We start from the raw sequence: 24752 nt of genomic DNA, 5'->3' as shown, positions 1-24752 counted from the left end.
GCAGTTCTTTTTCCATGCTCTGTAAAGGCACTGCACACAGTAAACAGGGAAGGCTGTGGAACTGATTAACAGGGAGAAAATTAGCTGTTCCACCATGTTTCCACATGATATGGAAAGAGATGCAAGCTAATATTATTCCTTTTAGCTCTTGCCCCACACATTGAATAAACCTGTGTTGTAGTTGCTTTCCTAGAAGGTTGCATTTTTGCCTTCCCACCACTCTTTTTTTTTTTTTTTTTTCAGTTGCTATGAAATAGAAATGCTCCAAAGTGGATTGACATGTTTTTAATGGAAGGGGGAGGGTTTTTGTAAACATTTAACCAATATTAACTTCGGTCATCTGAGGAGATGCCCTTGCTGGAGGTTGTGTTTTATTTCAGCGCAAGTGATGCCCAAGTCCTGGCCCTTAATTTAATGGAGTTCAGTTTCTCCAGAAAACTCCCTGAAGGCGTTTCATTTATTAAAACCCGTTAAATGCTAATTTTCCCAGTTCTCCAGCCACTTTGTATTCTCCAGGGCAAACTTGTAGTGCCTTGAAAGAGAAAAAAACACTTGAAAACTAGTCCTATAAAGGGGAATCAAGGAACTGTAAATATTGGGGAAGAGAATGCAAAGAATGAATCCCATCTCATCTACCCTCCACACCCTCTCTCCTGTCTCCTTTTGCAGACTGTCTTTAAATAGTTTGGTGTTTGAGTGGTAGAAACAGGTGCAAGAGAAAAACCTGCATGTGTCATAGGACAGCTACACAAAGCGTGCTTCATATATACCATCTGCCTCTTTGTACCCCTCCCTCTCGTTCCTTTCCACTGAGAGAGGGGTCCTGGCAGTCCGGCTTGGCGTCGTATGCGATTCTGTTTAGAAGTCGGGAATAATTAGCCTTTGTTGGATTATACACCGTGTTTGAATGGGGGTCAAGTTTCTAGTGTCCTAGATACTGCTCAAAAGTAAACTCTGTTTCCCATCCCAAAGACGTGTAACTTGGGCAGGCAGGGTACAGGCAGCACAGTGAGATTAAATGGGCAACTCCTGTTGGCCTTCTAGCTGCTGCCGTTAGTGTTATGCATGCTAAGAACTTACCCCCTCCAGTTCTGAAGGGTTTGAGGCAGCCATATAATTAAGAAATTTAAGGGCTAAGATGCCACTGCATTGCAGCAGTGCATAGAAGATGGGTTCGTACCAGGAGAATCTAGTCCTTTTTAGGGCTGGCACTTTTGCTTGTGTATATTTGCCAACAGCAGCACAGTGAGCATAGCTGTCAACTGCAACCCTCCTCCTACTTTCTTGCTATCCAAAGCCTAAATCTTTCACAGAACGTGTTAAGATAGATGTGATGTACAACAGGAGAACCTCTGGCAGGGTAGTGTCTCCATGATTAGTTCTAGTTCATAGCATAGCAAAGGAGTCCAATGTGTTACTGGGATTTGGTCTGTTTTTAATCTGTGATTGGCATGTTGGAATTACAGACTTTCAGTGCATGTATGTATCATCTTAAACCCTCCAATGTTTACAGGCTGTTCTCGGGTATGTGAATATGCTGCTGCTTGTGTTTGTGTCTGCCAGAGCAGCTTCCAGAGGATGCACAGACACCATCCGCCGGTCTGCCTGCCTCCACGCCTTGTCTGAGGGACCGCTGAAGGTTAACTGAGCGGGACTGGCACTTGGTGGAACGAAGCCAGGAAGAGCTTGCAGCTCTCTCGCGGGGTGGAAGGATGGGCTCAGCGAACTGCGGTGCCTGGCACTGCTTGAAGCTAGAGGAATGCAGGGCGTTGAGCAGCATCAGCAGAGCCCCGCTGCTGCTGGAAAGGCTCCCTGCAGGGAGGTGGGGTGGGTTTGTTAGAGCTCGAGCCTTGCCTGCCGCAGCAGGGTTTGGTTAGTGGAAGTGTTCTCAGGCGGTTTTGGTCAAAATGGTTTTATCAGAGGGAACCACAGCACAGGGTTATGTACTCTGTCTCTGTCTCTGACCTGCAGTCATGAAGGGAGTGAGTGTGATTATGGACGCTGGAAAAGACAGTCGAGAAAACATCCCTGATCCTGCTCTCCCTTAGGGTACATCAGGAGGACACTGTCAGGCAGGTCTGGGTGATCCTGAGCAGCAGCTTGGTCATTACAAAACCAAGACAATACTTCATTTCCTTTTTCTCTAATATTAGCTTTTGCAGTGATTTACACCACAGCTTACCTCGGGCACTGAGGGGGGAGGCTGTGCAAGCCATTCAGAGAGAATTTATTTTTCAGTTGTTACAGCTCTGGGGCCATGGAACAATAGAATGAAACAGTGGAATAGAGGAATGAGGGTGCCAAGCATGAGATCTGACTGGAGACAGGAATATAGAGCCCATTAAAAAAAAAAAATTTGAGGGAGGGGACTCCTTCTGATTTGGGACTGACAGTAATAAGCTCAACATCTGTGTCATGGATCAGCCTTCCACAGAGGTAGCTATTTTTCCCCTTTGCCTAATTGGAAATGAAAAAAATGTTTAGCAAAATAAAACAACGTTTAATAGTGTGCTTCCCCCTGCCTCTGTCGTTGTCAGACCATCACACTAAGCATGCAAGCCAGCTCTCATGACAATCCATCTCCTCGATGTCATGGGTTCCTGAGATTGTATCGCACTCTTCCTCCACTTCTTCCAGGGCTTCCTGTGAAGTACCGCCTGCAACTCCAAATGTCCTTAGCTTCAAAGCCTTCCCTGGCCCCGTGCCTACCCCCGGAGCCACCTACGTCCCACAGTCCCACACGTGCTCCACTGATGTTTCCATGTCCTCCGCTGCTGCAGCGTATGCCCCTAGGACTGCCGAGAACTGCTGCTGCCTAGAGCAGCCTACGTCGAAGCCTGAAGAGGATCCAGAAGTGAGGTTGCCTGGGTTTTTGTTTTTCCTTTAGCTGAAGTTAAGCTTGAGTTCAGTCCTGCTTGCAGTCCTCCCCCTCCTTCAAGGACTGAGCGGGGAAAAAAAGGCTGTGACTTTCGTTCAGGGCTTTTCTCTGAGAATTCAGCCTTCCCTGAGCTGGGGGGAGCGATGGGGTGTGTGCGTCTCCCCAGCCTGCTGCCCTACTCTCCTGGAAGCAGAAAGCCCTGGGGTCTGGCCCTGCTCCCTGCAGCGTTCAGGTCCCCTTTCTAGGGTACCGCTCTGTCCCCTTCTCTCCCGAGTTTCCTATCTGCCCCACCGGCTGCTCGGGGCCTGACTCTGCCACCCGTTTCCCAGCCTTTCCCCTCCTCTCCGGGGGGGGTGCTCCTCCCTTGCGAGGAGAGCGCGCAGGCACCGGCGAGGCGCCGTACAAGCGTGCAGCCCCGGGCAGAGGCGGGGGGCCTCGGGCTGCCCCGGCCGCCGCGTGCCTAGGGACCCGCAGGCTCCGCCCCATGGGGTCCCCGCCCCCTGGAAGCACCGCCCCCGCAACCCCCGCCCCGCCCCGCCCCTGGGCTCGCGGCGGCGGCGGGCGGCGGCGGCGGCAGTTGGAGCGGCCGCCCCCATGTCGGGCCCGCGGGGCGCCCTGCAAGCCTGGTGCCGCCGGCAGTGCGAGGGGTACCGCGGCGTGGAGATCCGCGACCTCAGCGCCTCCTTCCGCGACGGCCTGGCCTTCTGCGCCATCCTCCATCGGCACCGGCCCGACCTCCTGTGAGTGTAGCGGCGGCGGTGGCGGTGCAGGCCGCGCGGCACCGGCCTCGCCTCGCCTCGCCCGCCGCGCCGGACGGGACGCCGCGGGGCCCGGCCCCGGCCCGCGGTCGCTGGGAGCAGGAGGAGGAGGAGGAGGAGGAGGGAGGGCGCCTCGTTTCTGGAGGGGCTGAGCCGTTTGTGCCCCTTGGCCGCTCTCCCGGGGGCTGCCGGGGCGGGCGGGGGGCTCGCAGGGAGCCGGGGGAGATGGAGGCACCGTAGGAAACGGCTCCGGGCTGGCTGGCAGGGAGGGACGGAGTCTCCCTGTGCGTGGACGTGGGGGGGCTTGGGAGCAGAGAGTGGGGCAGCGGCTCTGTTGCCTTCTGAAATAACTGGGTGTGGGGATGAGGGATGCTGCGTTTCAGTGGGTGACTTTCTGACCCGGGCTTGGAGACCCATCAAGGTCAGGTTTAGCAGGAGTCGTGTGGTTTAAGGCCGAGGAGAGCATGGAGGTAGGCTAGGTCCAGCCTCGAGCTAGCGTACTGGTACTGCTGTACACCCAACTGGGAGCAGTGCCTGTCAGGGAAGAAGGCATGCCACTGGCAGCAGGGCACTCAGAGTGTTTTGAGAGTTGGGCATTCCCACTTCCCTAGGACCAGAGGCCTGCCTGGCACAGGGGCGTTCCCAGCTGCCAAAAGGCAGCCATTCTGAAACATGCAGAGCCCTGGACCAGGTCACTTCATGCATTTGCTTCCAGCTTGTTTGCTGTGGATGCCACAGTGAAGCAGGAGGTACCAAATACCAGTAGGGATATCAAGCCTTGCTAGCCTCCCCCAGCAAATGGCTTGAAGTTGAGTTTCCTCCGTCAGCCTCCCTTTTGCAGAGTGACTCTGAGGGGGAATGTGAGTTTCAAGAGGCAGCTGGTGAGTTTGGGATTGCTTGGGGGCACGGTGTCAGGCTGGAGAAACTGGCTGAGCTACTGGAAGGAATCTGCCCCGACCTGCCGCCATAACCCTGCGTGCCCCCGGTGCTGCTGGGAATTCTCCTCCTGTCTGCTCTAATCTTCGGTAGCCCTCACAATGCAGGTAGGCATCGCCCCACCTGGCTGTGCCTCTGGTGTGCACACGCTGCTCACTCGTCAGCAAAGCCCGGCGGTGTGTCCCCTGTCACGTTCTGCTCCGGGACTGGTCGTTCTTCCTCTGAGGTTGCCTGAATTGACCAAATCCTCTTTTCTGAGCTGGCCCCAGGATGGCCTTTTGTCATGACAGCAACCTCTAGCAGGCAGAGGGTTGATAGTGACTCCACTGTGGAGCTGCGGTGTCCATGAGAGGGCAAAACAGGCCTGTGTTCTTACAAGCAGAAGCCGAACAGGTAGGCTAGAAATCAAACTGCTGCCTGCTGTGTTTCAGGTGGCTGCTACAAAATCCTCAGCGTGGCATTCAGGAACCTCCAAGAGCCGAGACGTACGGTGGCTTTGCATCGCTCTAGATCTTGAGGGAGCTGCATGGTCTTGTGTCCCGGCAGCTCCTGGGTGGTATAGCTCGCTCTGACCAGCTAGGATAGAGCCTCTGAAAACGCTCCCGGTTGCAAGGCTGCTGGAGGGGAAGAGGCAAATTAAGGACAGGAATACTTGCAATTACTGTGTTTCGGAAATTTTTAAATTTTTTTTTTTTTGTGAGTGGCACAGTAACGGGGAACTGAAAAGCAGAGGTTCAGCAAAAGCTTACAATAAACACTAAAACCACCTTATGATTTCCTGTTAACCATATTTACCATCCCATTAAGCAGGAGCCACTGCTCTTAAGTTGTCAATGGGCTTAAATCTGCTCCTGGCAGATGTCCTAACTAAATGCTTTACAGGTCCTCTGCACGAGCTATATTGTAGAGACAAAGCCCAAGGCCTTACAAGGACATGGCATGTTGTAAAAGGATTTTCAGAGGGTGGTCAGGAGAGTAGCATCATTTCATCTGATTCCAGCTTCTTCAGCCTGTCCCGATTTGGAAGTGGGAAGATCGGATCAGAGGCAGTAAATCTCCTGATGGCGGAGGAAAAGTAGTTGCCCTTCTTTTCTTCTAAAGTGCTTTCAGTCAGCCTGGTAATGGGACTTGGCAGGGATCTGCAAGTACGTTTCTGACCTTGCGTGGTCTTCCTTTGTGCGGGGCTCTCCTGGCCCGCATGAGACAGCCGCGCTGCTCCCCGAAGGCTGAAGTTCCTCTGTACTCAGCTGCTTCCCTCGCTTCCTGCTGGCTTCCCCACGGGTCGCAGAGGGGAGGAACGAGTACATCCATACAAGAGCTGAGCTGGAGCTCTCTTCTCTACCTGTGTGGCACCGCTCCTCTGGCACCCTGATCCTCCGGACTTGCTTTTGCTGCTGTGGTGGCTGTTGGTCTGTCCCGGTTGTCTGACCCTGCCCAGACGCCTCCCCTGTTGCGCTGCTGTGCTGGTAGGTGACACGCTGGGGGAGAGGCTGTCGTGAAAGGCCATACGGGTAACCGAGGCTGAGGACAGTTTTCCACGTGAGCCCTGATTTGAACACAACCGCCTTGGGATAAGGCAGGTGGCATAAGAGGCTCTCCCTTGGAGAGCTTCAGAGCAGCTACTGCAGAGCTCTTGGAAACACTAGAGGTTTGTGGTTTTTTTGAAAGAACTAGACTGGAAGTGCTCAGTGTCTACTGAATCCGGCTAAAGGTGTCTTGAACTGACCACCAAGGATGAGGTGCATACCTGTGGGACCTGTGTTGAACCATGAAGCTGAAGGTCCCTGACTCTAGCTCCGCTACTGTACACACCTTGCTTGGTTTCACTGCCTCCCTCTCTCCCAATCGAGGAAATGGGAAACCTGGATTTAGCCTCTGACGGCGCTGCTGGCTGTGTGATCTCGAGGCAAGACGTTTAATCTCTTCTTTTCCCTTGTCAGTTAGGCTGGAAGCATCCAGGCCAACTTGACAGTGGACTGTGGGGATTGATGAGTTTGTTTGCTCAGTATTCCAGAAATCTAAAGCACAAAATTAGTGTTTACAAGGCATTTGCAGCAGCTTAGTGAAGCAAAAAGCATCTTTCAGCGTCCCAAGCTGTGCAGCCTCCCTGGAGCTCAGGGGAGGTTCTTGGCATTCAGGGATGAGAAGAATAAGAGAGCATGGCACATGCCTTTCGAGTGCTGTGAGAGATGGAGGCTTGAGGAAAATAGGAGATGAGCGCCACGCGTTAGAAACGCTGTTTTGTGTCCCTAAAGCCGTGGGTTCGGTTACAGGCAGGATCACAAATCTCATTTGTTCCTTCCCATGTACTGCCTGCATTTCCCTGACAAGACTTGGAAAGCTGAAGGGCTTATTATGCGGCACGGCCGTTAAAGTGCTCATGATTTATATTTGAGGAATCCAGGAATTTGCTCTGGTTTTAGCTGTACGGCGCACCCTTCCCCCTTCCCTGGGTCTGGTGTGCTCCCTGGCAGCTGCCCTAAACCCCGGAGTGCTTAGTGGCTCTGTATGTATCTAATTAGGTAAGCGCTTGAGATGTTATTTGCATGGAAACATTACTCCAGGATATGCTGCGACGCTGGGGTTTGCTGAGTCAAGACAGTTGTTCAACTGGGATAGCCAGAGTCTCGCCTATTCTTACATCCGATCCCTTGGACTGGTACATTGTCAGGAGAGGAGCCTGAGCAGGGCTGGATGAAAGGCTGCTGAGATCAGGGCAAGGAAATAACGTGACATGCAGCTACATGTCACGGAGCTGCGGGATGGCAAGTTCTGGTCTTTCTGCAGAGAAGGTGGTTTATAGAGAAGAAAGGGGTATGTCTGGGGTGACTTTCCCTCATGCCTGGGAGGCCGTGCTCCTTGCACGTTGGTACAAGGAACGTGCCCGGCGCCGCGGAGATGCTGCGTGAAGGAGTGGCACGTGGGAGTGCTCATGTCAGGAGTGATGGAGATCAGCGCGGTCCTGCATGGCTTGTTCGGAGAGGGAGCTGGAAAATGCAGCAGAGAGGAACTGAATAAACTGTGATCCCTGGGGCATCGTACTGATGGACTTCAGTATCTCGGGTAAAAGCTGAGGGTCTGCAATCCTACGTTAGTGGAAAAAATCTATTCCCTCGCTGCTTGGGAGCTCCCCTGTTACCTCTTGAAGTTCACGTCCTCTCTGCTGGCATCTGCTTTCCCAGGCAGATTTGCCTTGGTTTACTAAAATGGCTTTGGTTCGCTGGGGCAGAGTGGAATGGACATTATGTTTTGTCTGTCGAAAAAATACTATCCCAGCCCAGGCCACCAAGGAGTCTTCAAGCTTCCAGCTGCACCACTCCCATATCCTGAAAGTGAGGGCATTCAAAATGAAGGTCATGAATGTTTAGAGGGCAGTTGATATATAACTTTGCTGTCATCACTTCTCCTGTGTTCCCAAGCTGGTATTTTCTTTAAAAGGAAAAAAAAAAATACAGCAAGGTTAAAGAGGTTTTCTAGGCAAAAAAAAAAAAAAAAAAGACTTAAGGAAAAAACATCTCCTAGTGGAAACTAGTCATAAATACAAAAAAGGCACTAGTTTTCACATCAAAGTGAAGGCTGCAGCTGAAGCCTTTTCTCACCAGCATGTAGAGAAAGAAAAGTTGCAGTATTTTCAACAGGCTGAGTTCTGCGCATGTATTTGCATGAGCTTTCAGAAGGGCGCTTAACACAGAGCTGAACGTCCAGCCCATCTTCTGCCTATCTGCCGCATTTGCTCCTGCAGCAGCGAGCGGCTGCAGTTTTATTTATCTGGGAGGAAACGGCACCAGCAGCCTCTTGCTTTTGAACGGAGGAAGTGTAATTTTATGGTGGCACAGGCAGCTGGGAAAATCTTCCTGAGTTCATCACGGACTTCCTCTGCGGCACTGGGAAAGGCGCGCGAGGGGCTTCGAGAAGGGGCCGGTTGCCCTGCGATGCGGCGCCGGGGAGGTTGGGTCGGTGTTACAGGAAAAGGCAATAAAATCCAAAGGGGGATGGAGGAAGGGAGGCTCCCGCAGCCCCTCCCCGTGGGCGCAGAGCTGAGGATTCGCCATCTCACCTGATTCCTGCACACCACCTTTGGGGTGGGGGACACGCTCCCCCCCTCTAATCTGAATTGGTTTTCTGGGTGGGTCTCCCAAGCTTTGGCACCTCTCTCTGGGCGATTGGGGTGGCTTCGCCTGACCCTAAACCTTTCTGGGCTGTGTCCTCCTCCATGAATCCAGCTCTCAAGCACACCAAGCTGCTGCATGGGGGTTTTTTTGGTAACACAGCTGAGATCCTTGGCAGGAAGGGGCTGTAATCGGTTTAGCGTGATGCTGTTTTCACACATTTTACCCACACGCACATGCAAAAGGGATAACTAACTCCATCCTCTGTTTCTCCCCCTCTCTTGAAAACCTGCAGACCTCTTTAACCCTCTACCCTCTGCTCCTCTGACGAAGGCAGCTAGTCGATCCCTGTGGCCGGGCTGATTCAATCCCCCGAGGGGATCCAGGGGAACAAGTGAAATGCCAGAACGTCCCTGGGTTGGGAACTGTTGGGTTTCTCTCTGTGCCCTGAGCGCCTTGCGTTCAGCAAGCTGCCTCGCTGTAAAGGCTGCGGCCGAGGACGGTTTGCTGTGTACTGCAAGTGTTGGGGGGCAAGCAAGGACAGAAGTGCAGTTTAAGACCTTCTGTGTCACCCCAAATCCTGGGGTGACCTCAAATCCCTTAAGGTGGTGCAGGGAGGTTTGTCTAAGGACCCTCATGGGAGGGAGAGATCTAGCGTAGGCGGCTCTTTCTCTTGAGGTGGTGGATCTGCTTCCCCCTCCTCCTGCTGTTGTGCTCGTGGCCTTGGAGGGGCAAGTTCGGGGTGATGTCGTGCACCCTTCAGTGCAGCGGTGTGTGGTGCTAATCGGAACCTGACCCTGGTATTTCTGCAGCCTTTAATTGCGAGGGCAGAAGAAGCGGGTAACGAGAGACGAGAATGACATTTTGATTTCCTGGTCACGACCCATTTGGGACTTGCTTTCTTTTTTTTAATTGCAGTTTCCCTTTGGTTTCTTTGTCCCTTTACAACCTGAAATCTGCTTTGCCAAGGTTTTGTTTATCTAGGGTCTTATGTGTTGAGTTGTTGTAAAGGTGGCTGTCCTGAGAACCAGCGTGTGGTGACATTGGGGCACTTTTCCTCTGCACCTCATGTGGCTTTTTTGTGCTTTCTCATTTCAGAGACTTTGATTCTCTCTCCAAGGATGATGTCTATGAGAATAACCGCTTGGTAAGTCCCCGTTATGCAGTGCACAGAAGGAAGAAGGGACATGAGAATGGAGGTCATGTAGTGTGGGAGGACTTCGTGACAGTGGTGAGGGTGTGAGAAAAATCTGTGTTTGTAAGTAACAGGCAGGAGCTTCTCTGGAAACATAAGGGAATCTGAAACATCAGCTTCCAGCCTGTCCTGAAGAGAAGATGGTTATCCTGATAGTTGCCAAGACGTCAGGTGAAGATTAAAATGGTGCAACATTTTCTTGACCTCAGCTGTTCCAGACTTGCAGGCAGGAACAGGAAGCTAGCAGGCAGGAAGCTAGTTTACTCCAGGCATAAGCAGAGAGGAAGATCATGCTGGACCTAGGCTGGTCTGCAACGTTCCCCTCCTGCTTGGGACAGCTGGAGCCAACAGCAGAAGCAGGCAGTGGGGAATGGGGAGATGCCCAACCCAGGGGCAGGGCTAGGGATAGGACAGAGCAGCAATAGCCTTGGTTTTTTTGCTGAAAGACCTAATTGCTGCAGCTCCATCTGATAGTCTGTGGAGAGACATAGGCCATCACTTTCCCAAGACGAGTTAAGCTAGGTCATTTGGGTTTTCAGGAGTAGGGCTCTCCACTTGGGTCCTGGCCACACCCTTTCCTAGACCAGTTGGCCCCTTTCAGCCATTAGCAGCTATCTTTCCCCATTCGAGAGCCACGCATCGGGTTTCTTGTCCTATTAGTGACCCCTAAACTGGGGTCTCTCCTTGCTCCCTGCTGCTTGCAGCCTTGTGTTCAGCAAGGCTCAGTCCAGAGAACCGGCTTAAAGCCAGCCTGAGCAGAGCTGGATGTCCACAGGGGGCATTTTACACCCCCAGTTACTGCAAATACCCATTTTCATTTATTTCTCCGTTCCTTTTCTTTAGAGCCCACATCCTGCACAGCATCTTGTGCCCCAGAGACCAGGCACCTTCAGTCTTTACCCACACCCTGCACCTGGTACCTCACCATTCAGTGCCCACACCACTCTCATCCCCCATCCCCTCCTGACTCACTTTCTCTTTGGTCCCTGCCATAGTCTCGCACCCCCCCTCCCTTGGAGATCAATGTGGGTATGCTGCTCTTGGCACAACAGCGGAATGGCCAGCCTGTAGCCAGTAATCCACATACACCGCTAAGTGGGAAGCTCTCAAACAGCTATTTTCCTCCTTCACTCCTTCCTTCCAAGTAGCCACGTATGCGATTGTAGGAGCTGTTTGCTTCTTATCACAATGTCTTTGTCATTTCTGCTTGCTGAGTCACAGAAAATACTGAAGTGGCTTGTGCGTGGCAGGCTGCTGGCTTTGAGCCGGAATGGCTATGTTAACTGGGAGGGGAAGGTGTGGCACCCCAGATCATGAAAGGATGGGCAGAGTCGGTGTTTCTGTGGGGTGAGCATTTGGGGTGGCCGGGGACACTGGTGTTCGGCTGTGTCGCTGGAAGTATCTGTCAGCCCTAGGCCCTTCACGGTGCCAGCCAAGGTTCTGCCGCGCTCTTGCGTGAGGGCACTGGTGGTGTGCCCATTTTACAGGTTGAAAAAACGCTGGGTGTTTTTTTTCCAATGAAAAATGAGACCTCCTGAGAGTTACCCTCCCTGTCCCAGGGCAGCAGCTGAATGCCAAGACCCCCCAGGTGATGATTGCAGGGGCACAGGCCGCTGAAATGACTTGGAGAAGGGAGCAGCTGCAGCAACTTGTTCCCTTGCTTTTGATGCCACCTTTCCAGTTGGGCGGCACATCTGGGAGTCTCTGTCCATCAGGGATGCCGTAGGCTTACCACTTAACCTTCCCCAGAGTCCTTCCAACTTGATTTCTCTGTTATTTTTCAGAGAGTATCGGTTTTCTCTTCTTAACACCTCTCTCTGCTGTTCCTGCAGGCCTTTGAATTGGCAGAGCGGGAGCTGGGCATCCCAGCCCTGCTAGATCCCAATGACATGGTCTCCATGAAAGTCCCCGACTGCCTCAGCATCATGACTTACGTGTCTCAGTATTACAACCATTTCAACAACCCCAGCCAAGGTGAGTGTCCTCCCACCTCTCTGGCTTCCAGTTTGCCCCCACTTGAGTACTTGAGTACAGGAAACCCAGCGTTACCTTGTGTTTCCTCCTTCCTATGGCAAATGGGAGCTGTGTGTGTTTGTGGGGAAGGGGAGAGGAGCGGATAGTACCTGCCTCTCCTGGATCTCGCTGGTGCTGGTGAGGAAGGCCTGGAACAGGGAGTGGAGTAGGGCGAGGTTTCACAAGACGTGGGGAGTGATTTAACAGCTCAGGCTGCAGAAGGAGGAACGCCTTGTTTCTCCTCCCTCCACTCTGCATTCCTGCCGCTTGGGTTGGGCCACCACCCCTGGTGCTCATCAGACCCCTTTGTGATCTGCTTTAACCCACTAAAATGGGAGAAAGCTACATAGGCAACCCACCTACAGCAGCTAATTTTTATCACATCGGTATGTGTAAAGCGACTGGAGGACAGAGGAAGGGGAGCCAGGGTGGAGTGTCTCAAATCAGCTCATCTGTCCTCGCAACTGCAACCTGAGCTGAGAGCTGCTCTGAGACAGCTCTTCCAGGGCATCCCTCCTGGGTGGAGACAAGGGCTCCAGGTCTCCTCTGCTCCACTCGCTAGCCAAAACGTCAGATAAATCTCTTCCATGTGCATATACTTCTCCAGGGATGCTGGCCTCCCAGCCAAGGACTCCCGCTGGGGACTGGTGTTTGAGTGCCAGCCTGACAGGCAAGGGATGCTTTGCAGAGCTGCTGATAGCCTGGAAGCCCTGGTGCCCAGTGTGTCACCAGCAATACATCAGCAGCTACCCGGGGTGCTCTGGGCTTTAAGCATTGCTTAGGGAGTTGGTTACGAGGAAGCCAAGCAGCATTTGATGAGTAAATCAAATCACAGTGAGAGGCCGGAGTCCCTGGGCCGCAGAAGGGGATCCACAGCAGGGCCAGGCTCCCTGGCAGCCTCGCAGTCGACCCATTATTAGATTGTGTTTGTCTCTTCCACCTAAAATAAGCACTGAAGTGTCGGGAGTGGCAAGTCCCATCCTATGTCACAAGGCTAGATGATTTTATTTTTTTTTTCCCCTCCCCTTCCCCCACATGGGTGGTGTGAGTCACCGCTCCTCTTTCAGTGCCTGATCCTCCTTGCCTTCTGCCTGCAGCCAGAGTCCCTCCGCCTATGAAGCGCCCAGCTGCTGCCTCCTCGCCTCCTCTTCTGTCCCACAAGAAGCCCGTGGCTGTGGTTGAGAGTCCCCCGGCACCACAGGTACCTAATCTCTTGATTCAAAGCCAGCCTGAGGCAGTGGTGCTCCCTGCGCTCAGGATGAGGAGACAGGAGAGAGCCTGTCACAGCAGGATGGATCTTTGCAGGGGACTATCTGTGTATTTTGGGATGGAAGGGGTGTTTGGGATTTTGGTGCCTTGGGGGACACAGCTAAGAGAGTGATTTCTCTCCAGGAGTCTAGTCTCTTGAAATTTGTCCATGGCAGGCAAGAGGTTGGGCAGATTGGTGCCAGATGGTTCCTTGAGCCACCCAGGGCACAAGCACCCTCCTTCCTATGGGAGGATAACCCGGTAGATGAGAAAAGAGCAGGAATGTGGGATTAAAAGAGCAGAAAAGATGTCTTTTTCTTTCTTGGCCCTTTATTTCAGGTTTTAGCAGGTGTTTGGGATGGCACATTTTCCAAAGAGAGGGGGTTCCTCTTGCAGGTCCCTGCTGCCTGGGGTTTAGATTAGTCCCTTCCACAGCCCTTCAGTCCTAGATATGGGCAAGGCACCTTTTGGAGTGACCCCTTCTAATTTGGGAAGAGGCAGCCTACCTGTGCCTGGACTTGGGGGCAGCTGTTCTGTGCATTGTCAGCCCCTGAGTTGTGCCACAAGCACTCAGTGATGGGCCTTGCACAGGGAGCAGCTGCTCTGGAGGAGCCATGGGCTGGGGAGCAGCTCATGGCCCCCATCCTGAGATCCCCGTGCGTTGTGTCTCAGGACGATGCCCCCTCGGACTCGTTGGAGCGGTCCGAGCGCACCACGCTCAGCAGTACCTGTGCAGCCTGCCAGCAGCACGTCCATCTGGTCCAGCGCTACCTGGCCGAGGGCAAGCTCTACCACCGCCAGTGCTTTAGGTATGTTGTGGCCCGGCCTGGTGGGGCAGACGCTCTCCTCGGCAAACTGGAGGTCTGCGGCCAGCTGCACCCTGTCTTTGTGTGTCTGTGTCCTTGGGCAACATGGAGCATCGATGACAGTGCCCGAAATGATACTGAAGAGGGTCCATTTGCCTGTCAGCCCCCTGTCCCAGAGGTCTGACTAGCCCCTTGTGTCCAGTCCTATGCTGTTTGCCTCCCCTGCTCTCTGCTTTCCCTGCTTTTTTGCACTTTCCCACTTCACCAGCTTGGGATCTCAGCCCCTTGTGCTTCTCCCACCTCCATAAACTAGGATGCTCTGCCTCTTTACCACCTGCCTACCCAGAACCCCCAACACCACCTTCCGATGAGGTCTAAGCCAGGACATCATCCTACAGACCTCCTTCCACCTACACTCCACGTCCTCAACTGGATATACAGGCTCCCACGCTGCCTGGGGTGGTGCTGAGCTCTCAGGGGAGCATGTGGAGAGCTGCAGACTGTTACCAAACTGAGGAATGAGGGATTAGACGTCAGCAGCTCTGTGGTTACTCCCTGGGTGCAGGTCCTTACCTGCAGCACCTGTGAAGTCATTTCACTTTGCTTTCCCTGCTCTGATGATGAAGGGATGAGATCTCTCCTGTGGGCCACAGGACAAGAGCTGGCAAGTGGGCAGCTGGCATCTGAGTACAGAAATATTGAGCCACTGAGAAGATACGGGAGGCCTCATTCACCTGTATAAACAGTTCCTGCCTAAGCCAGCTGGGGATGTGTCATAGAAACAGCGTCACGGGAGGGAGCTGGGCTGGGGCCCATCAAGCTTCCCATCTGCAGCTGGGGCAAAAGCAGGAGCTTTGGGGTGCAGGTGCAGCATTGCTCATGGGCCAGGAATAGGAGAGGTGCCGTGTCTGCCTTGGCACAGCTCATGGCCCTTCAGACTGAGCAGTGAGATCTCTGTAATTTTATCCCAAGTGTTTTGCCTCTTTATGCTTTTCTTGTCTTATTTTTCCCCCCCCTGCTGATTCATGGGCATTGTTTGGTCGGGAATGTCCTGTGGCAGCGTTTTCTGTGGGTTGACAGAGGTAAAACCAAAACAAACCTCTTTCTCCCCTTGTCCGAACTTGCCACATCTTCATTTCATCATACCCCTTCTCTCTACAGCCCCTGTGTCCTCATGCTTCTGCTCTACATTTCAAAGGAAATCCCAGTCAACTGGACACCCAGAGCAGAATTCCTCACCAAAATTATCTGCTTGCAGTGTAGGGCAGCCAGCTGCTGCGAGTGCCAGGTATTCAGACAAGAAGGAACAAGCTTGGTTTTCATGGGAGTGCTTGATCAGCCCCTTGCCCTTGGCTCTCTTTCATGTATGCTATCCACCTCCCTTCCCAGGTGGAAAAGGGCTGACTTGGTTGCCAGCGCTGTGTATTACGCTTGCGCCTGGAGGGCTTCATTAGGGAGGATTCAAAGGCTCAGTGGGGAAAGAGTGGATGATCCAAGGAGATGTGACAGACAGTGAAGGACGGGGAAGCTATTAGCCCAGTTTCCATAGGCAAGGCAGAGTATAAGAACGGCCCTACTGCGTCATTCCCTCGTCCTTCCAGCCAAATGCTGTCACCCTGGTGGGGGCCATGGTCAGCACCAGCGAGGGTGAGCATGAGACCAGGCTAGCCTTGTATGCTGCTGCTCTGACTACTCTTCAGCCCTCCAGCGTAGGGATTTCCCGAGTTGGAAGTGGTGTCATTTTATTTAATACTCGGAGTTGGGCGGGGCAGGGGCTGGTGGTGGTATTTTTGTCCCCCCCCAAATGTGTCTGGCCTAGACCCTTGGCCCCCGCAAGGCAGCCTGTAGCCTCCCTGTGCCGGTTCTGAAGCAGCTGCTCCCTAATTCCAGTTGATACTCCCTGTTTCGTGTCTGTGAATGGTTGGTCCCTCTCCCCCTCCCAGGGCCACCTGTGATCTTGTAGCTCTCTCTCCTGTCCTGCACGAGCTGCATCTTTTCTGGGAAAACTGTGGGTTTCTACTTTTCCAGGTCTGGAAACCATGCCATATCCCAATACCAACTGTTGCCCTTCCACATCTATTAAATCCTTTCCGAGTTGAAGGAGGAGCCCAAATGCGTGCAGTATTTGAGTTGTGAACTCCCCATGGGTTCACACAGTGGTGTGGTGATGTTCCTCTGTTCCTCTCCTTTCCCGAATGACTTCCGCATGGCCGCGCTAGGATTTAGTAGCAGGGGTAGGAACTAACTCCATGACCCTGCAATGATCTCCCAGCTGCGTTGTCTTTCTTGAGAGCAGGATGACGTCCCCCATCTCACGGGGCTCTCTCTTCTCGTTGGCAGGTGTAAGGAGTGCTCCAGCACGCTGCTCCCGGGGTCATACAAGCCCGGATCAGAGGCAGGGACTTTCATTTGCACGCAGCATCGTGGTAAATTGGCCATGAGCGGAAAGGCGGAGAGGAGGCCCAGCCCAGACCGACAGTCGCCAGAGCTAAGAACTGAAACTGGGGCTGGCAGCGTGGGTGAGGACGTCCTCCCCGCAGGAGCAGAGGTGGGGAAGGACGACGGTGACTCCCTGGAGAGCATGGCAGAGACCCATATGTCTGCAGAGGGGCCAGCCAGCCCAACAGAGAAGGACAGCATGCCCAGCAAAGCAGAGACAGCGATGCCCCCTGCCCATGCAGGCAGCGGGGTGCCTGTCTCCCAAACTCCCCCCAGACCTCCCCTTCCCAGCAAGCCCACGGTGCTCACCCAGGACAAAGCCAGCTCACTGGATGGACGGCTCAGAGACATGCGACCCACCCCTGCCCCAAGGAGGGCCACCGATGCGTCGGCCCTCTCCCCTCCGACCTCTCACCCTGTCCCCCGGCCCAGGTCCACTCTCCAGGGCGACGGCAGCGAGTGTGGCCCTGGCATGGTGAACGGTAAGGGAGCACAGTGGCAGCAGGGGTTACCCTGCCCCTCCGCAGCAGCTGAGGTGGTCGGCTGCAGGTTGGATGAGTTCCCTTCCTTCTCTGCAACCTGGCGCCCTTCTGCCTCCAAATAAATCTTGGGCTCAGACACTGAGCCTTCATCGGCCAGCTGTTCCCATAGTGGAGAGAGCAGCGCTAAGTTTTACGCCTGCCTGCTCCTTTGTATTTCTCCAGAGCTCTCCGGGGGTGTTGCCAGCATGGAGGGAGGGTGGCAGTGCTAGAGCAGTTCACAGGTGTGGGGACAGAGGGGCATGTCAGTTCTCCAGGTGCAGCTCCAGGGGTGGGGTGGGGAGAAAAAGGCAAGGGGGATGTTTGGAGTTGACTGACTGCACCCACTGTGGGAGAAATGCCCTGAGGTCTTCAGAGAGAAGGAGGGAGCTGGGAACAGCCAGCCTCCTGCAGGGAGACGCGTAAGAGGTGCCTCGTGTTGATTTAACCTCTTTCTTCATGTCCTTTTGGTGTTGTGACAGTCTGACCCTGTGTCTTTCTAGGTAGGGTACCTGAACCCAGCCCCCCCGTCCCAAAACCCCGAGGGAGACCCTGCTCCTCTGATCGGTACGTCCTTCTGTTCGCAGGTCACCTGCAAACCCCATAGCAAGGTGGGGCTGTGGGGACGGCTCAGCTGTGGTGTCCTCTCCTATCTCCCATCAGACCCTGCTCTTGGGAGGATGCAGGCCATGCTCAAGCCCTTTTCCTGATGGGTGCCAGCCCAGTACAGACAGGCTGACGATGTTTGCCCATACTTCCCAGGGTCTCTGTCCCTTAGGGTTTGTAAAGAGTTTGGGGGCTTCAGAAGGGCATTTCTGTGGCGCATGCAGACCGCCAAGTGCTTGTGGGTGCTGAGAAGGGGACACATGTCTGCTTTGTGGAGGGTTTGTCCCAGGAAAGGTCCAGTGCAGGGACGTTGTGGGTGCCTGGCTGCTGCAACCTTTACACCTCCTGGGCTTTTACCCAGGAGCCTGCTGGCATTGGTTCATTCTTGCCTGCTCTTGGGACAGAGGTTGCACAAGCACCCCACATTTGCAATGGCCGAGGAGCGGGTGTGTGCGGCAAGTGACGGCCGCTTTCCTGGTGAGCAGTGATTCACTGAGCCGTGGTGCAGGCTTGCTGTGGGCTGCACCCCCAGAGGAGCAACGACACTTCCAGCTGCGGGAGTTAGTAAGGAGGGGTCTGTCCCTGAGGTGCTTGGGTGATAAGGTGACAAACAGCCCTCTGAAGTACAGGGAGGGAGTGTGACCACAGAGGGCAGGTATCTGGTCTCGACTCCCCTTCCATGCACAGCCTGGGGAGCACCGCTGGGTGTGGGAAAGGTGTTGGGGAGGGGAGAACAGCTGTGCCCATAAAGCTCAGGTTTACCACTGCTTAGCAGATGGAAGCTGTAATATTCAGAAACCAAAACGCTGGGCCCAGCGGGCGAGTCAGGCAGGCTGTGGTTCCCTCAGGCCCATAGGTTTGCGCGCAGAGAATGAGACACTTTGTATCTGGAGAAGACTAAAGCCTCCCTTGGATGAGAAAGCTGCTTCTGCGTGGGAGACATCCTGCTCCATCCATCCTTTACCCTGAGGGCTAAGTCCCTCTCCTGTGTCTTACCCTCCCGGCTTGTCTCTGCTCCCTGCCACCTCTGTCTCTCTTTCTTTCTTCCAGTGCTGGAGCTGCTGCGAGAGCCAAGGACCCACCATGGATGGCCTTAGTGCAAGCAGAGCCCAAGAAGAAGCCAGCTCCCCCTCCTCCCCCGGGCAGCGGCCACGAGACTCCGAGCAGGACTTCAGAGGAGGAGGATGGGGAGGAGGTGGGGAAAGCCAGGAGCGAGGAGAGCAGGTCTGACACCACAGAGCCCAAACCGTACAACCCCTTTGAGGAGGAGGATGAGGAGGAAGAGGAGAGCACTGCCACTCAGAGGAGCACGACTGAGCAGGAGCAGAGTGAGACTGCTGCCAAGCCTCTCCACCCCTGGTACGGCATCACTCCCACCAGCAGCCCGAAGATGAAGAAGCGGCCAGCTCCTCGAGCCCCCAGTGCTTCCCCACTCGGTGAGCTTCCCCCTACTCCCTTATTCTTCCTCCGCAACTCCTGTGTAGCCCCTTGAAGGCCCCCCCCTTCCCAGGCACCTCTGCATCACCCTGGCAGGCCAGGCCTTTACACAGTGATGATTGTGCTGGGACTTGTTAGCCATGTCCTCTCTACCCACTAGAGTACAGCACTTGTAGGCAAGATCTTTTCACTGGAGGGTCGCATCTGTCCTCTCTGAAGAGAGACAGACACTGGTTCCCTTTGCACTTGCAACCGCCCCCAGTATATACCACTCTCCCCTTCTCTCCTGGCTGCCTCCCGCTTCCTCCCTGAGCTCTCCCTTTGCTTTGCAGCCCACCACCCCATCTCCAGGCTGTCACACTCTGAGCCATCATCGTCCACCCCATCTCCAGCCCTCAGCCTCGAGAGCATCAACTCTGAGAGTTCAGCCAAGGTGCTAGGCGACACTGATGAAGCCTCGGTGCCCAAAAGCTCCTCCGAGCCAACTGTCCACACACCAACGGCCACCAAGACCTCTAGCACTGACGCGCCGCTGGCCAGTGTCTCCTCCAGTGAAAGCCCTGCTGCCCCAGCCAGCCTCTCCACCAACTCCTCCTTCTCCTCCTCCAGCGAGCTGGCCAGCTTCAGTGGGGAGGCGCAGCCCAGCACCCTGCATGCCAGCAGGAGCGTCTCCACCGGCAGCTTAAAGACCAGCCCCAGCCGGCTGCCGCCCAAGCCTCCTGCTGGGGCTAGCCCTACACCCATCCTCTTGGCTTCAGATGGAGGTGCTGGGAGCCCTAAGATCCCCTCCTCGCCCAAGCCGCAGCTGAAGGTGAGATGGTGACCTTCCTCCCATCCAGATCACAGGGCTTTTCTTCCCCACCCATCACTTGGTCACGGTGGGGATCATGAGTCCAGGCTTGCCCCTTAGGAAGATTTGGTATGCGACCCCCTGAAAGCAAGCCTCAGGCATGTGCTTGTTAAATGGTGACGCTGCTTGTACTCTGCCGGCCCCACGTGTTAGAGAAGAGGCAGGATGTTGTGTGGTCAGAGCAAATAGGAAGGGAACCGTGAAGGAAAATGATTCAGCATGCTTGTTAGAGAGAAGCTGGGGAACTGATGCCAAACAGCTGGTTTTTGCCCCACGGGTAGGTTGCTGGTGGAGATCAGTGCTGTGTTCCTCCTCTAGGAGGGTGTGGGGCAGGACAAACCCTAGGGCTGCCCTGTCTGCTCAGTCCCAGCTGTTGCAATGCTCTATCCCTTCCCTTTCCTGGACGCTCACGTATCTCCTTTTGTCCCCCCTCTCCAGTCTTCCTGCAAAGAGAACCCCTTCAACCGGAAGCCATCGCCTGCCGCCTCCCCATCCGCAAAGAAACCTCCCAAGGGCTCCAAGCCAGTGCGTCCTCCTGCACCGGGTCATGGCTTCCCACTGATCAAACGCAAGGTAAAAGGGCCCTCGGGAGCAGGGGGGCAAAAGCCAGCTCTGTACTGTCCCCCGGGACCATAGCTGTATACGTGCACCTGCTGATGCATGTGTGGGTGGGGACTGCAGCAGGTGGCTGTGGCTGGGGAGGATGGTTGATGGCAGCACCATGGTCTCCCTTTGCTTCAGAGCGGGGTGGGGATTTCGGATCCATGTTCAGGTGGAGTGTTCTGTTGTCCCCCTGCCCCCATTAGTGTTGACCAGCCTGGGGGTTACTCCTGGAAATTGGAGGTTGATGGTAATGGAATTCTCTGCCGTGTGGTTTGGCAGGTGCAGACAGATCAGTACATCCCTGAGGAAGACATCTATGGGGAGATGGATGCCATCGAGCACCAGCTGGACCAGCTAGAGCACCGTGGGGTGGCCTTGGAGGAAAAACTTCGCAGTGCTGAGAATGGTATGTGGGGTGGGTTGTCTGTGTGGGGGGGGCAGGACGGGACCTTAGGGTTGCCCTGTGTCCAGCCAAGGAGATGGCAGCGGTGACTTCCTCCCTGCTGTTGGGAGGAAGCTGGGGCTGGAAGAGCTCAAAGGGCTGTGCTGGGCTCCAAAAACCGACGCAGCCATACTCTGGACATGGAGATGTCCCTAGAGTGGAAACAGGTGGGAGAAGAGACAAGGTCTCTCTGAGGCTCTGGAACAGGCTGAGGTCAGGTTGGCTTTAGCCCAGTGCCCCTCTCCTGGCTTGGCAGAGCCCAGTCTGCTGCAGGGTGATGGGATCCTGCAGAGCTGGGGATGGCTTTGAACTGTCCCTTTACTTGGCAGATAGCCCTGAGGACAGCCTGCTGGTGGACTGGTTCAAACTCATCCATGAGAAGCACATGCTGGTGCGCCACGAATCAGAGCTCATCTACATGTAAGTGTGTGCAAGTATGTGGGGAGGCACTGATGCTCTTGCGGGGAGCCCTGTCTCAGCCCTCCTGAAATTGTGCTTCCAGGGGAGAGCCTGACACTGCCTCCTTGCCTGGAGAAGGGAGGGAAAGAGGGCAAGCAGACAAATGTATCCAAACACACTCAGAACTGATCCACTGCAGGTCATCAAAGCCCCTGCAACATCTCCTCCGGGAAGGCCTTGAGCAGCCAGGGCTGGTCCCTGCTGGCGCTTGGCTCCCTGGCCCTTTGGCTATACAGAATAAGATCAGCATCTCAGTGGTTCTTTCCAAACTCACCCCGTACCTTGGGATGATGTTCTGCCTCTCTGGAGCCTTGCAGTGGTTCCTGGCAGTGCCCCCTTCCCTTGCAGCTTCAAGCAGCAGAACCTGGAGCAGCGGCAGTCGGATGTGGAGTATGAGCTGCGTTGCCTCCTCAACAAGCCAGGTAAAGCATCTTTCTGGGTGCAGTTACCTCCATTTTTCCCCCGGGCTTCATCTCTCCTCTGTCTAGGCAGGTCTCAGGTGAAGAGAGACAGATCTTTAGGGATGCCAGCGCAATCAGCTGGCTCTAGAGTCGCTGTCCCATCTCATCGCATGCTCCAGCCTTGTGCAGGGACGTGCTCCTTTTATCCCCACGGGATGCCACCTACAGGGCTCTCCCTCCACAGCACCGCTAGCCCAACTGGCCCTGCAGAAGGGGATCGTGCTAGGGGATCTCTGCCCCAAAGCTCTGAATTTCAGAGTTCCTTGAGCCATTTAATTGCTTGTCCTTCCTTGGGGTTTGGCTGGGTAGAGAAGGACTGGACCGACGAGGACCGAGGGAGGGAGAAGGTGCTGATGCAGGAGCTGGTGACCATCATTGAACAGAGGAACGCCATTGTGAACTGCCTGGATGAGGACCGGCAGAGGTGAGTGAGGAGTGGGGTGGGCTGGGGGAGAGGGGAAAGTGTAGCCCGTCTGACTCAGCTCCATATGAGCAGCTCGTGGGGGTGTCCCAAGATGTCCCTGTTGCTGACGTCTTTCCCAGGCTTCCCAATTCTTGTCTCTGAAAGCCTTGTGGGAAAGACAGGGCAGTACTTGCCACATGTGGGATTTATCCTGCTGGTAGCGAACGCTCACAAGACAGTGATGGATCTGCCCCTCCACAGCTTATAAGTAGGAGCTTCTCTAGCCTTAAACAATACAGCAGCTGTTTTCAGGGCTGAATCGCTGACCTATTTCCCACTCTTTCTTTCAGAGAAGAGGAGGAGGATAAAATGTTGGAAGCCATGATTAAAAGAAAAGGTAAGAAACAATCGGGAAGATTTTTGGAGTGACCCCAGCAAGGGGCAGCATAAGCCATTCATGAAATTGTGTGCAGAAGGAGAGATTGAATCTATTCTGTACAGACTCTGGAGCCTTTCCGTAGGGCCGTTACAGTTTGGAGCACAGTTGTGCTGCCCATCCCTGTTATCACAGAAAGAAATGTGCATGCAGGGGAGGGCTTTGATTCATGGCTCTCACCATTGCTCCTGTTGTCGCACGTGTGCGTGTGTGTGTGTACAACCATCAGCATCCCACAGTAACAACCTCCCTTTGCAACCCCAGAATTTCACAAGGAGGCGGAGACCGAGAGCAAGAAGAAAGGCAAATTCAAGCCCATGAAGGTGCTTAAGCTGCTGGGCAACAAGCATGACTCCAAGAGCAAGTCGCCCAAGGAGAAAAGCTAGAGCAGGGGAATACTAGCAGTGGGAGGGATGTGCTGCCCGACTGCCCTGGCCCCTCTGCAGCTGGCTGGGATGCCTGCCAGGAAGGGGGGCTTGTCTCCCTCCGCTCCCCTCGCCTCTCCCCCAGCTCCTTCCCCAGGCACGGAGCTGCCGCCCCGGGGAGACACCAGCCCTCTGCCCGGAGTGGGGGAGTCCAACCAAAGCGCTCCCCTTCCCAAGGCTGTGGAGGAGCCTGACTGTCCCCTCCGTGAAGCCTTGCTAACGAGGCGGGGAGAAGATGGATTTGCTTTTCGGATACGTTACCCCATTGCGTGTTCTTGTTATTAACTGAGAAGCAAGCCAAGAAGTTTGGTGTTTGTGGGGAAACTTGCACTAACTGCCCCCCGTCCCTTCTCCTGCTCTAACTGTGACAGTTCCATGTGCCTCCGACCTCTGCCAAGAGGGGACTGGGCCTGCCTGTCCCTCCCTGCCCACCCACTCTTGTCCCCTTCCTGTCCCATTTTTGAACTTCAGGAGAAAGCTCTGGCATTAGAATCAGGATTCTTTGGGTTTTACTGGCCTAAACTAAAATGTTAAGAAAACACTCCCGCATCACAAGGCTCTAGAGCCATAGCCAAAAAAATAACTGGTGCCCTATTTATTTTGAGCTGTCCCCTCCCTCGGGTGCCAGGGCTGGGTGGGCTCCGTTACAGGGCTCAGAGGACCCAAGGGGACGGTGTACAGCTGCTAGGACGTAGCTCACGTGCCCTACTCAGGACATCTTACCCCCCACTGCTGCTAAACACCGCTGACTCTGCTGCCTTCGGGGGGAGGGAGGAACATTCCTTTTCCAGGCCAGGGCAGAAGAGCTCAAGACTGACTCAGTGCCGGCAAGGGGCACTAAGCTTGTGCCCCTGCTCACCAGTGCCACCCTTGAGCGGCTGGGGAGAGAGGCACGGTCACAACTGACCTTTACCCAGCTTCATCTGTGTATACTTTAAAAGTGTGCAGGGTTTGGCTGGTTATTTTTTACACCTCCTTTACTAGATGAATTCAAACCCACCCTAAAACTTTTTAAATCCCTTATTTTATTTGTCGTGTGTGTGCGTGTGTGTACATTGGAGGAGGGAATGGGGGGGCGGTGTTCTTCCAACCATCCCTTCTTCCTTCCATTTTTGTTTCCTGCCTTCTCCTCCAAGGCGAGGAGTTATTTATTGAATTGTTGGATCAGTCTGAATTAGAGTTTCATGGGTGTTTGGTTGGTCAGCTGTTCGTCATGCCTTCTCATTAGCAAATTAGACATAACCAGCCCCAAGCAAACTGCTGCAGTCCCTTCTAAAAACCCAACAGGCTTTAGCCAAAACGCTCTCGGAGCAGTGCCTTGCAAGGTGGCTGGCATAGCATTCTGGAAAGGGATCCTCATTTCCCAAAACCCGAGGGACGCGAGCCCCTCCTCAATCCCAGCATGGCCCCCGTGGCTGGGAGGTGGCAAGCTCAGCCCCACGCTGGTGATGGCATCTCACTCTTGCCATAGCCCAGCAGGCTGATGAGGAGCAGTGGTAGGGGAGGGGAGATCCCAAAGCACAACTCTTCTCCGAGAAGAAACAAATCCGCTTTAGAGCCTGCTGTCACGTCACTGTTGCCAAAGGCCATCGGGATCGATGCAGCCCGACACCTCTTGGCCCCGTGCCCAGTCAGAACTCTGATTTGTAAATTATACTGTACTAACTCCATGACTTCCATTCACCTGAACAGAAATAAAAGAAACATTGGATTTAAAACCAATCGCGGCT

General features: G+C 54.4%; 1 protein-coding gene across 2 annotated transcripts; it reads left to right on the top strand.

The window, feature by feature from the left end:
- Positions 1-53: 53 nt before the first annotated feature.
- On the top strand, positions 54-24744 carry MICALL1 (MICAL like 1). 2 transcript variants are annotated; one of them, XM_075155345.1, is made up of 16 exons: positions 54-2859; positions 9780-9828; positions 11709-11850; positions 12987-13090; positions 13810-13946; positions 16284-16864; positions 17404-17467; positions 18557-18942; positions 19276-19754; positions 20232-20366; positions 20676-20802; positions 21168-21258; positions 21646-21719; positions 22068-22182; positions 22512-22558; positions 22862-24744. In XM_075155345.1, the coding sequence occupies exons 1-16, from the start codon at positions 2588-2590 to the stop codon at positions 22981-22983; spliced, it is 2925 nt and encodes a 974-aa protein (XP_075011446.1). In that variant the 5' UTR covers positions 54-2587; the 3' UTR covers positions 22984-24744. The 2 variants fall into 2 exon arrangements, with proteins under 2 accessions (XP_075011446.1, XP_075011450.1); XM_075155349.1 differs by lacking the exon at positions 54-2859 and adding an exon at positions 3411-3618.
- Positions 24745-24752: the final 8 nt, after the last annotated feature.

The sequence above is a fragment of the Calonectris borealis genome, chromosome 1 (genome assembly GCF_964195595.1).
Source record: "Calonectris borealis chromosome 1, bCalBor7.hap1.2, whole genome shotgun sequence".
Lineage (NCBI taxonomy): Eukaryota > Metazoa > Chordata > Aves > Procellariiformes > Procellariidae > Calonectris > Calonectris borealis.
Note: the sequence above shows the minus strand (reverse complement) of the source record. Positions and strands in the feature narration are given on the sequence as shown.

Coding starts and splice junctions, on each gene's coding strand:
- MICALL1 (XM_075155345.1), top strand. CDS start 2,588: ATGTCATGGGTTCCTGAGATTGTATCGCACTCTTCCTCCACTTCTTCC. Junction 9,829..11,708: donor TCTATGAGAATAACCGCTTG/GTAAGTCCCCGT, acceptor CTGTTCCTGCAG/GCCTTTGAATTGGCAGAGCG. Junction 20,803..21,167: donor ACTTCGCAGTGCTGAGAATG/GTATGTGGGGTG, acceptor TTTACTTGGCAG/ATAGCCCTGAGGACAGCCTG.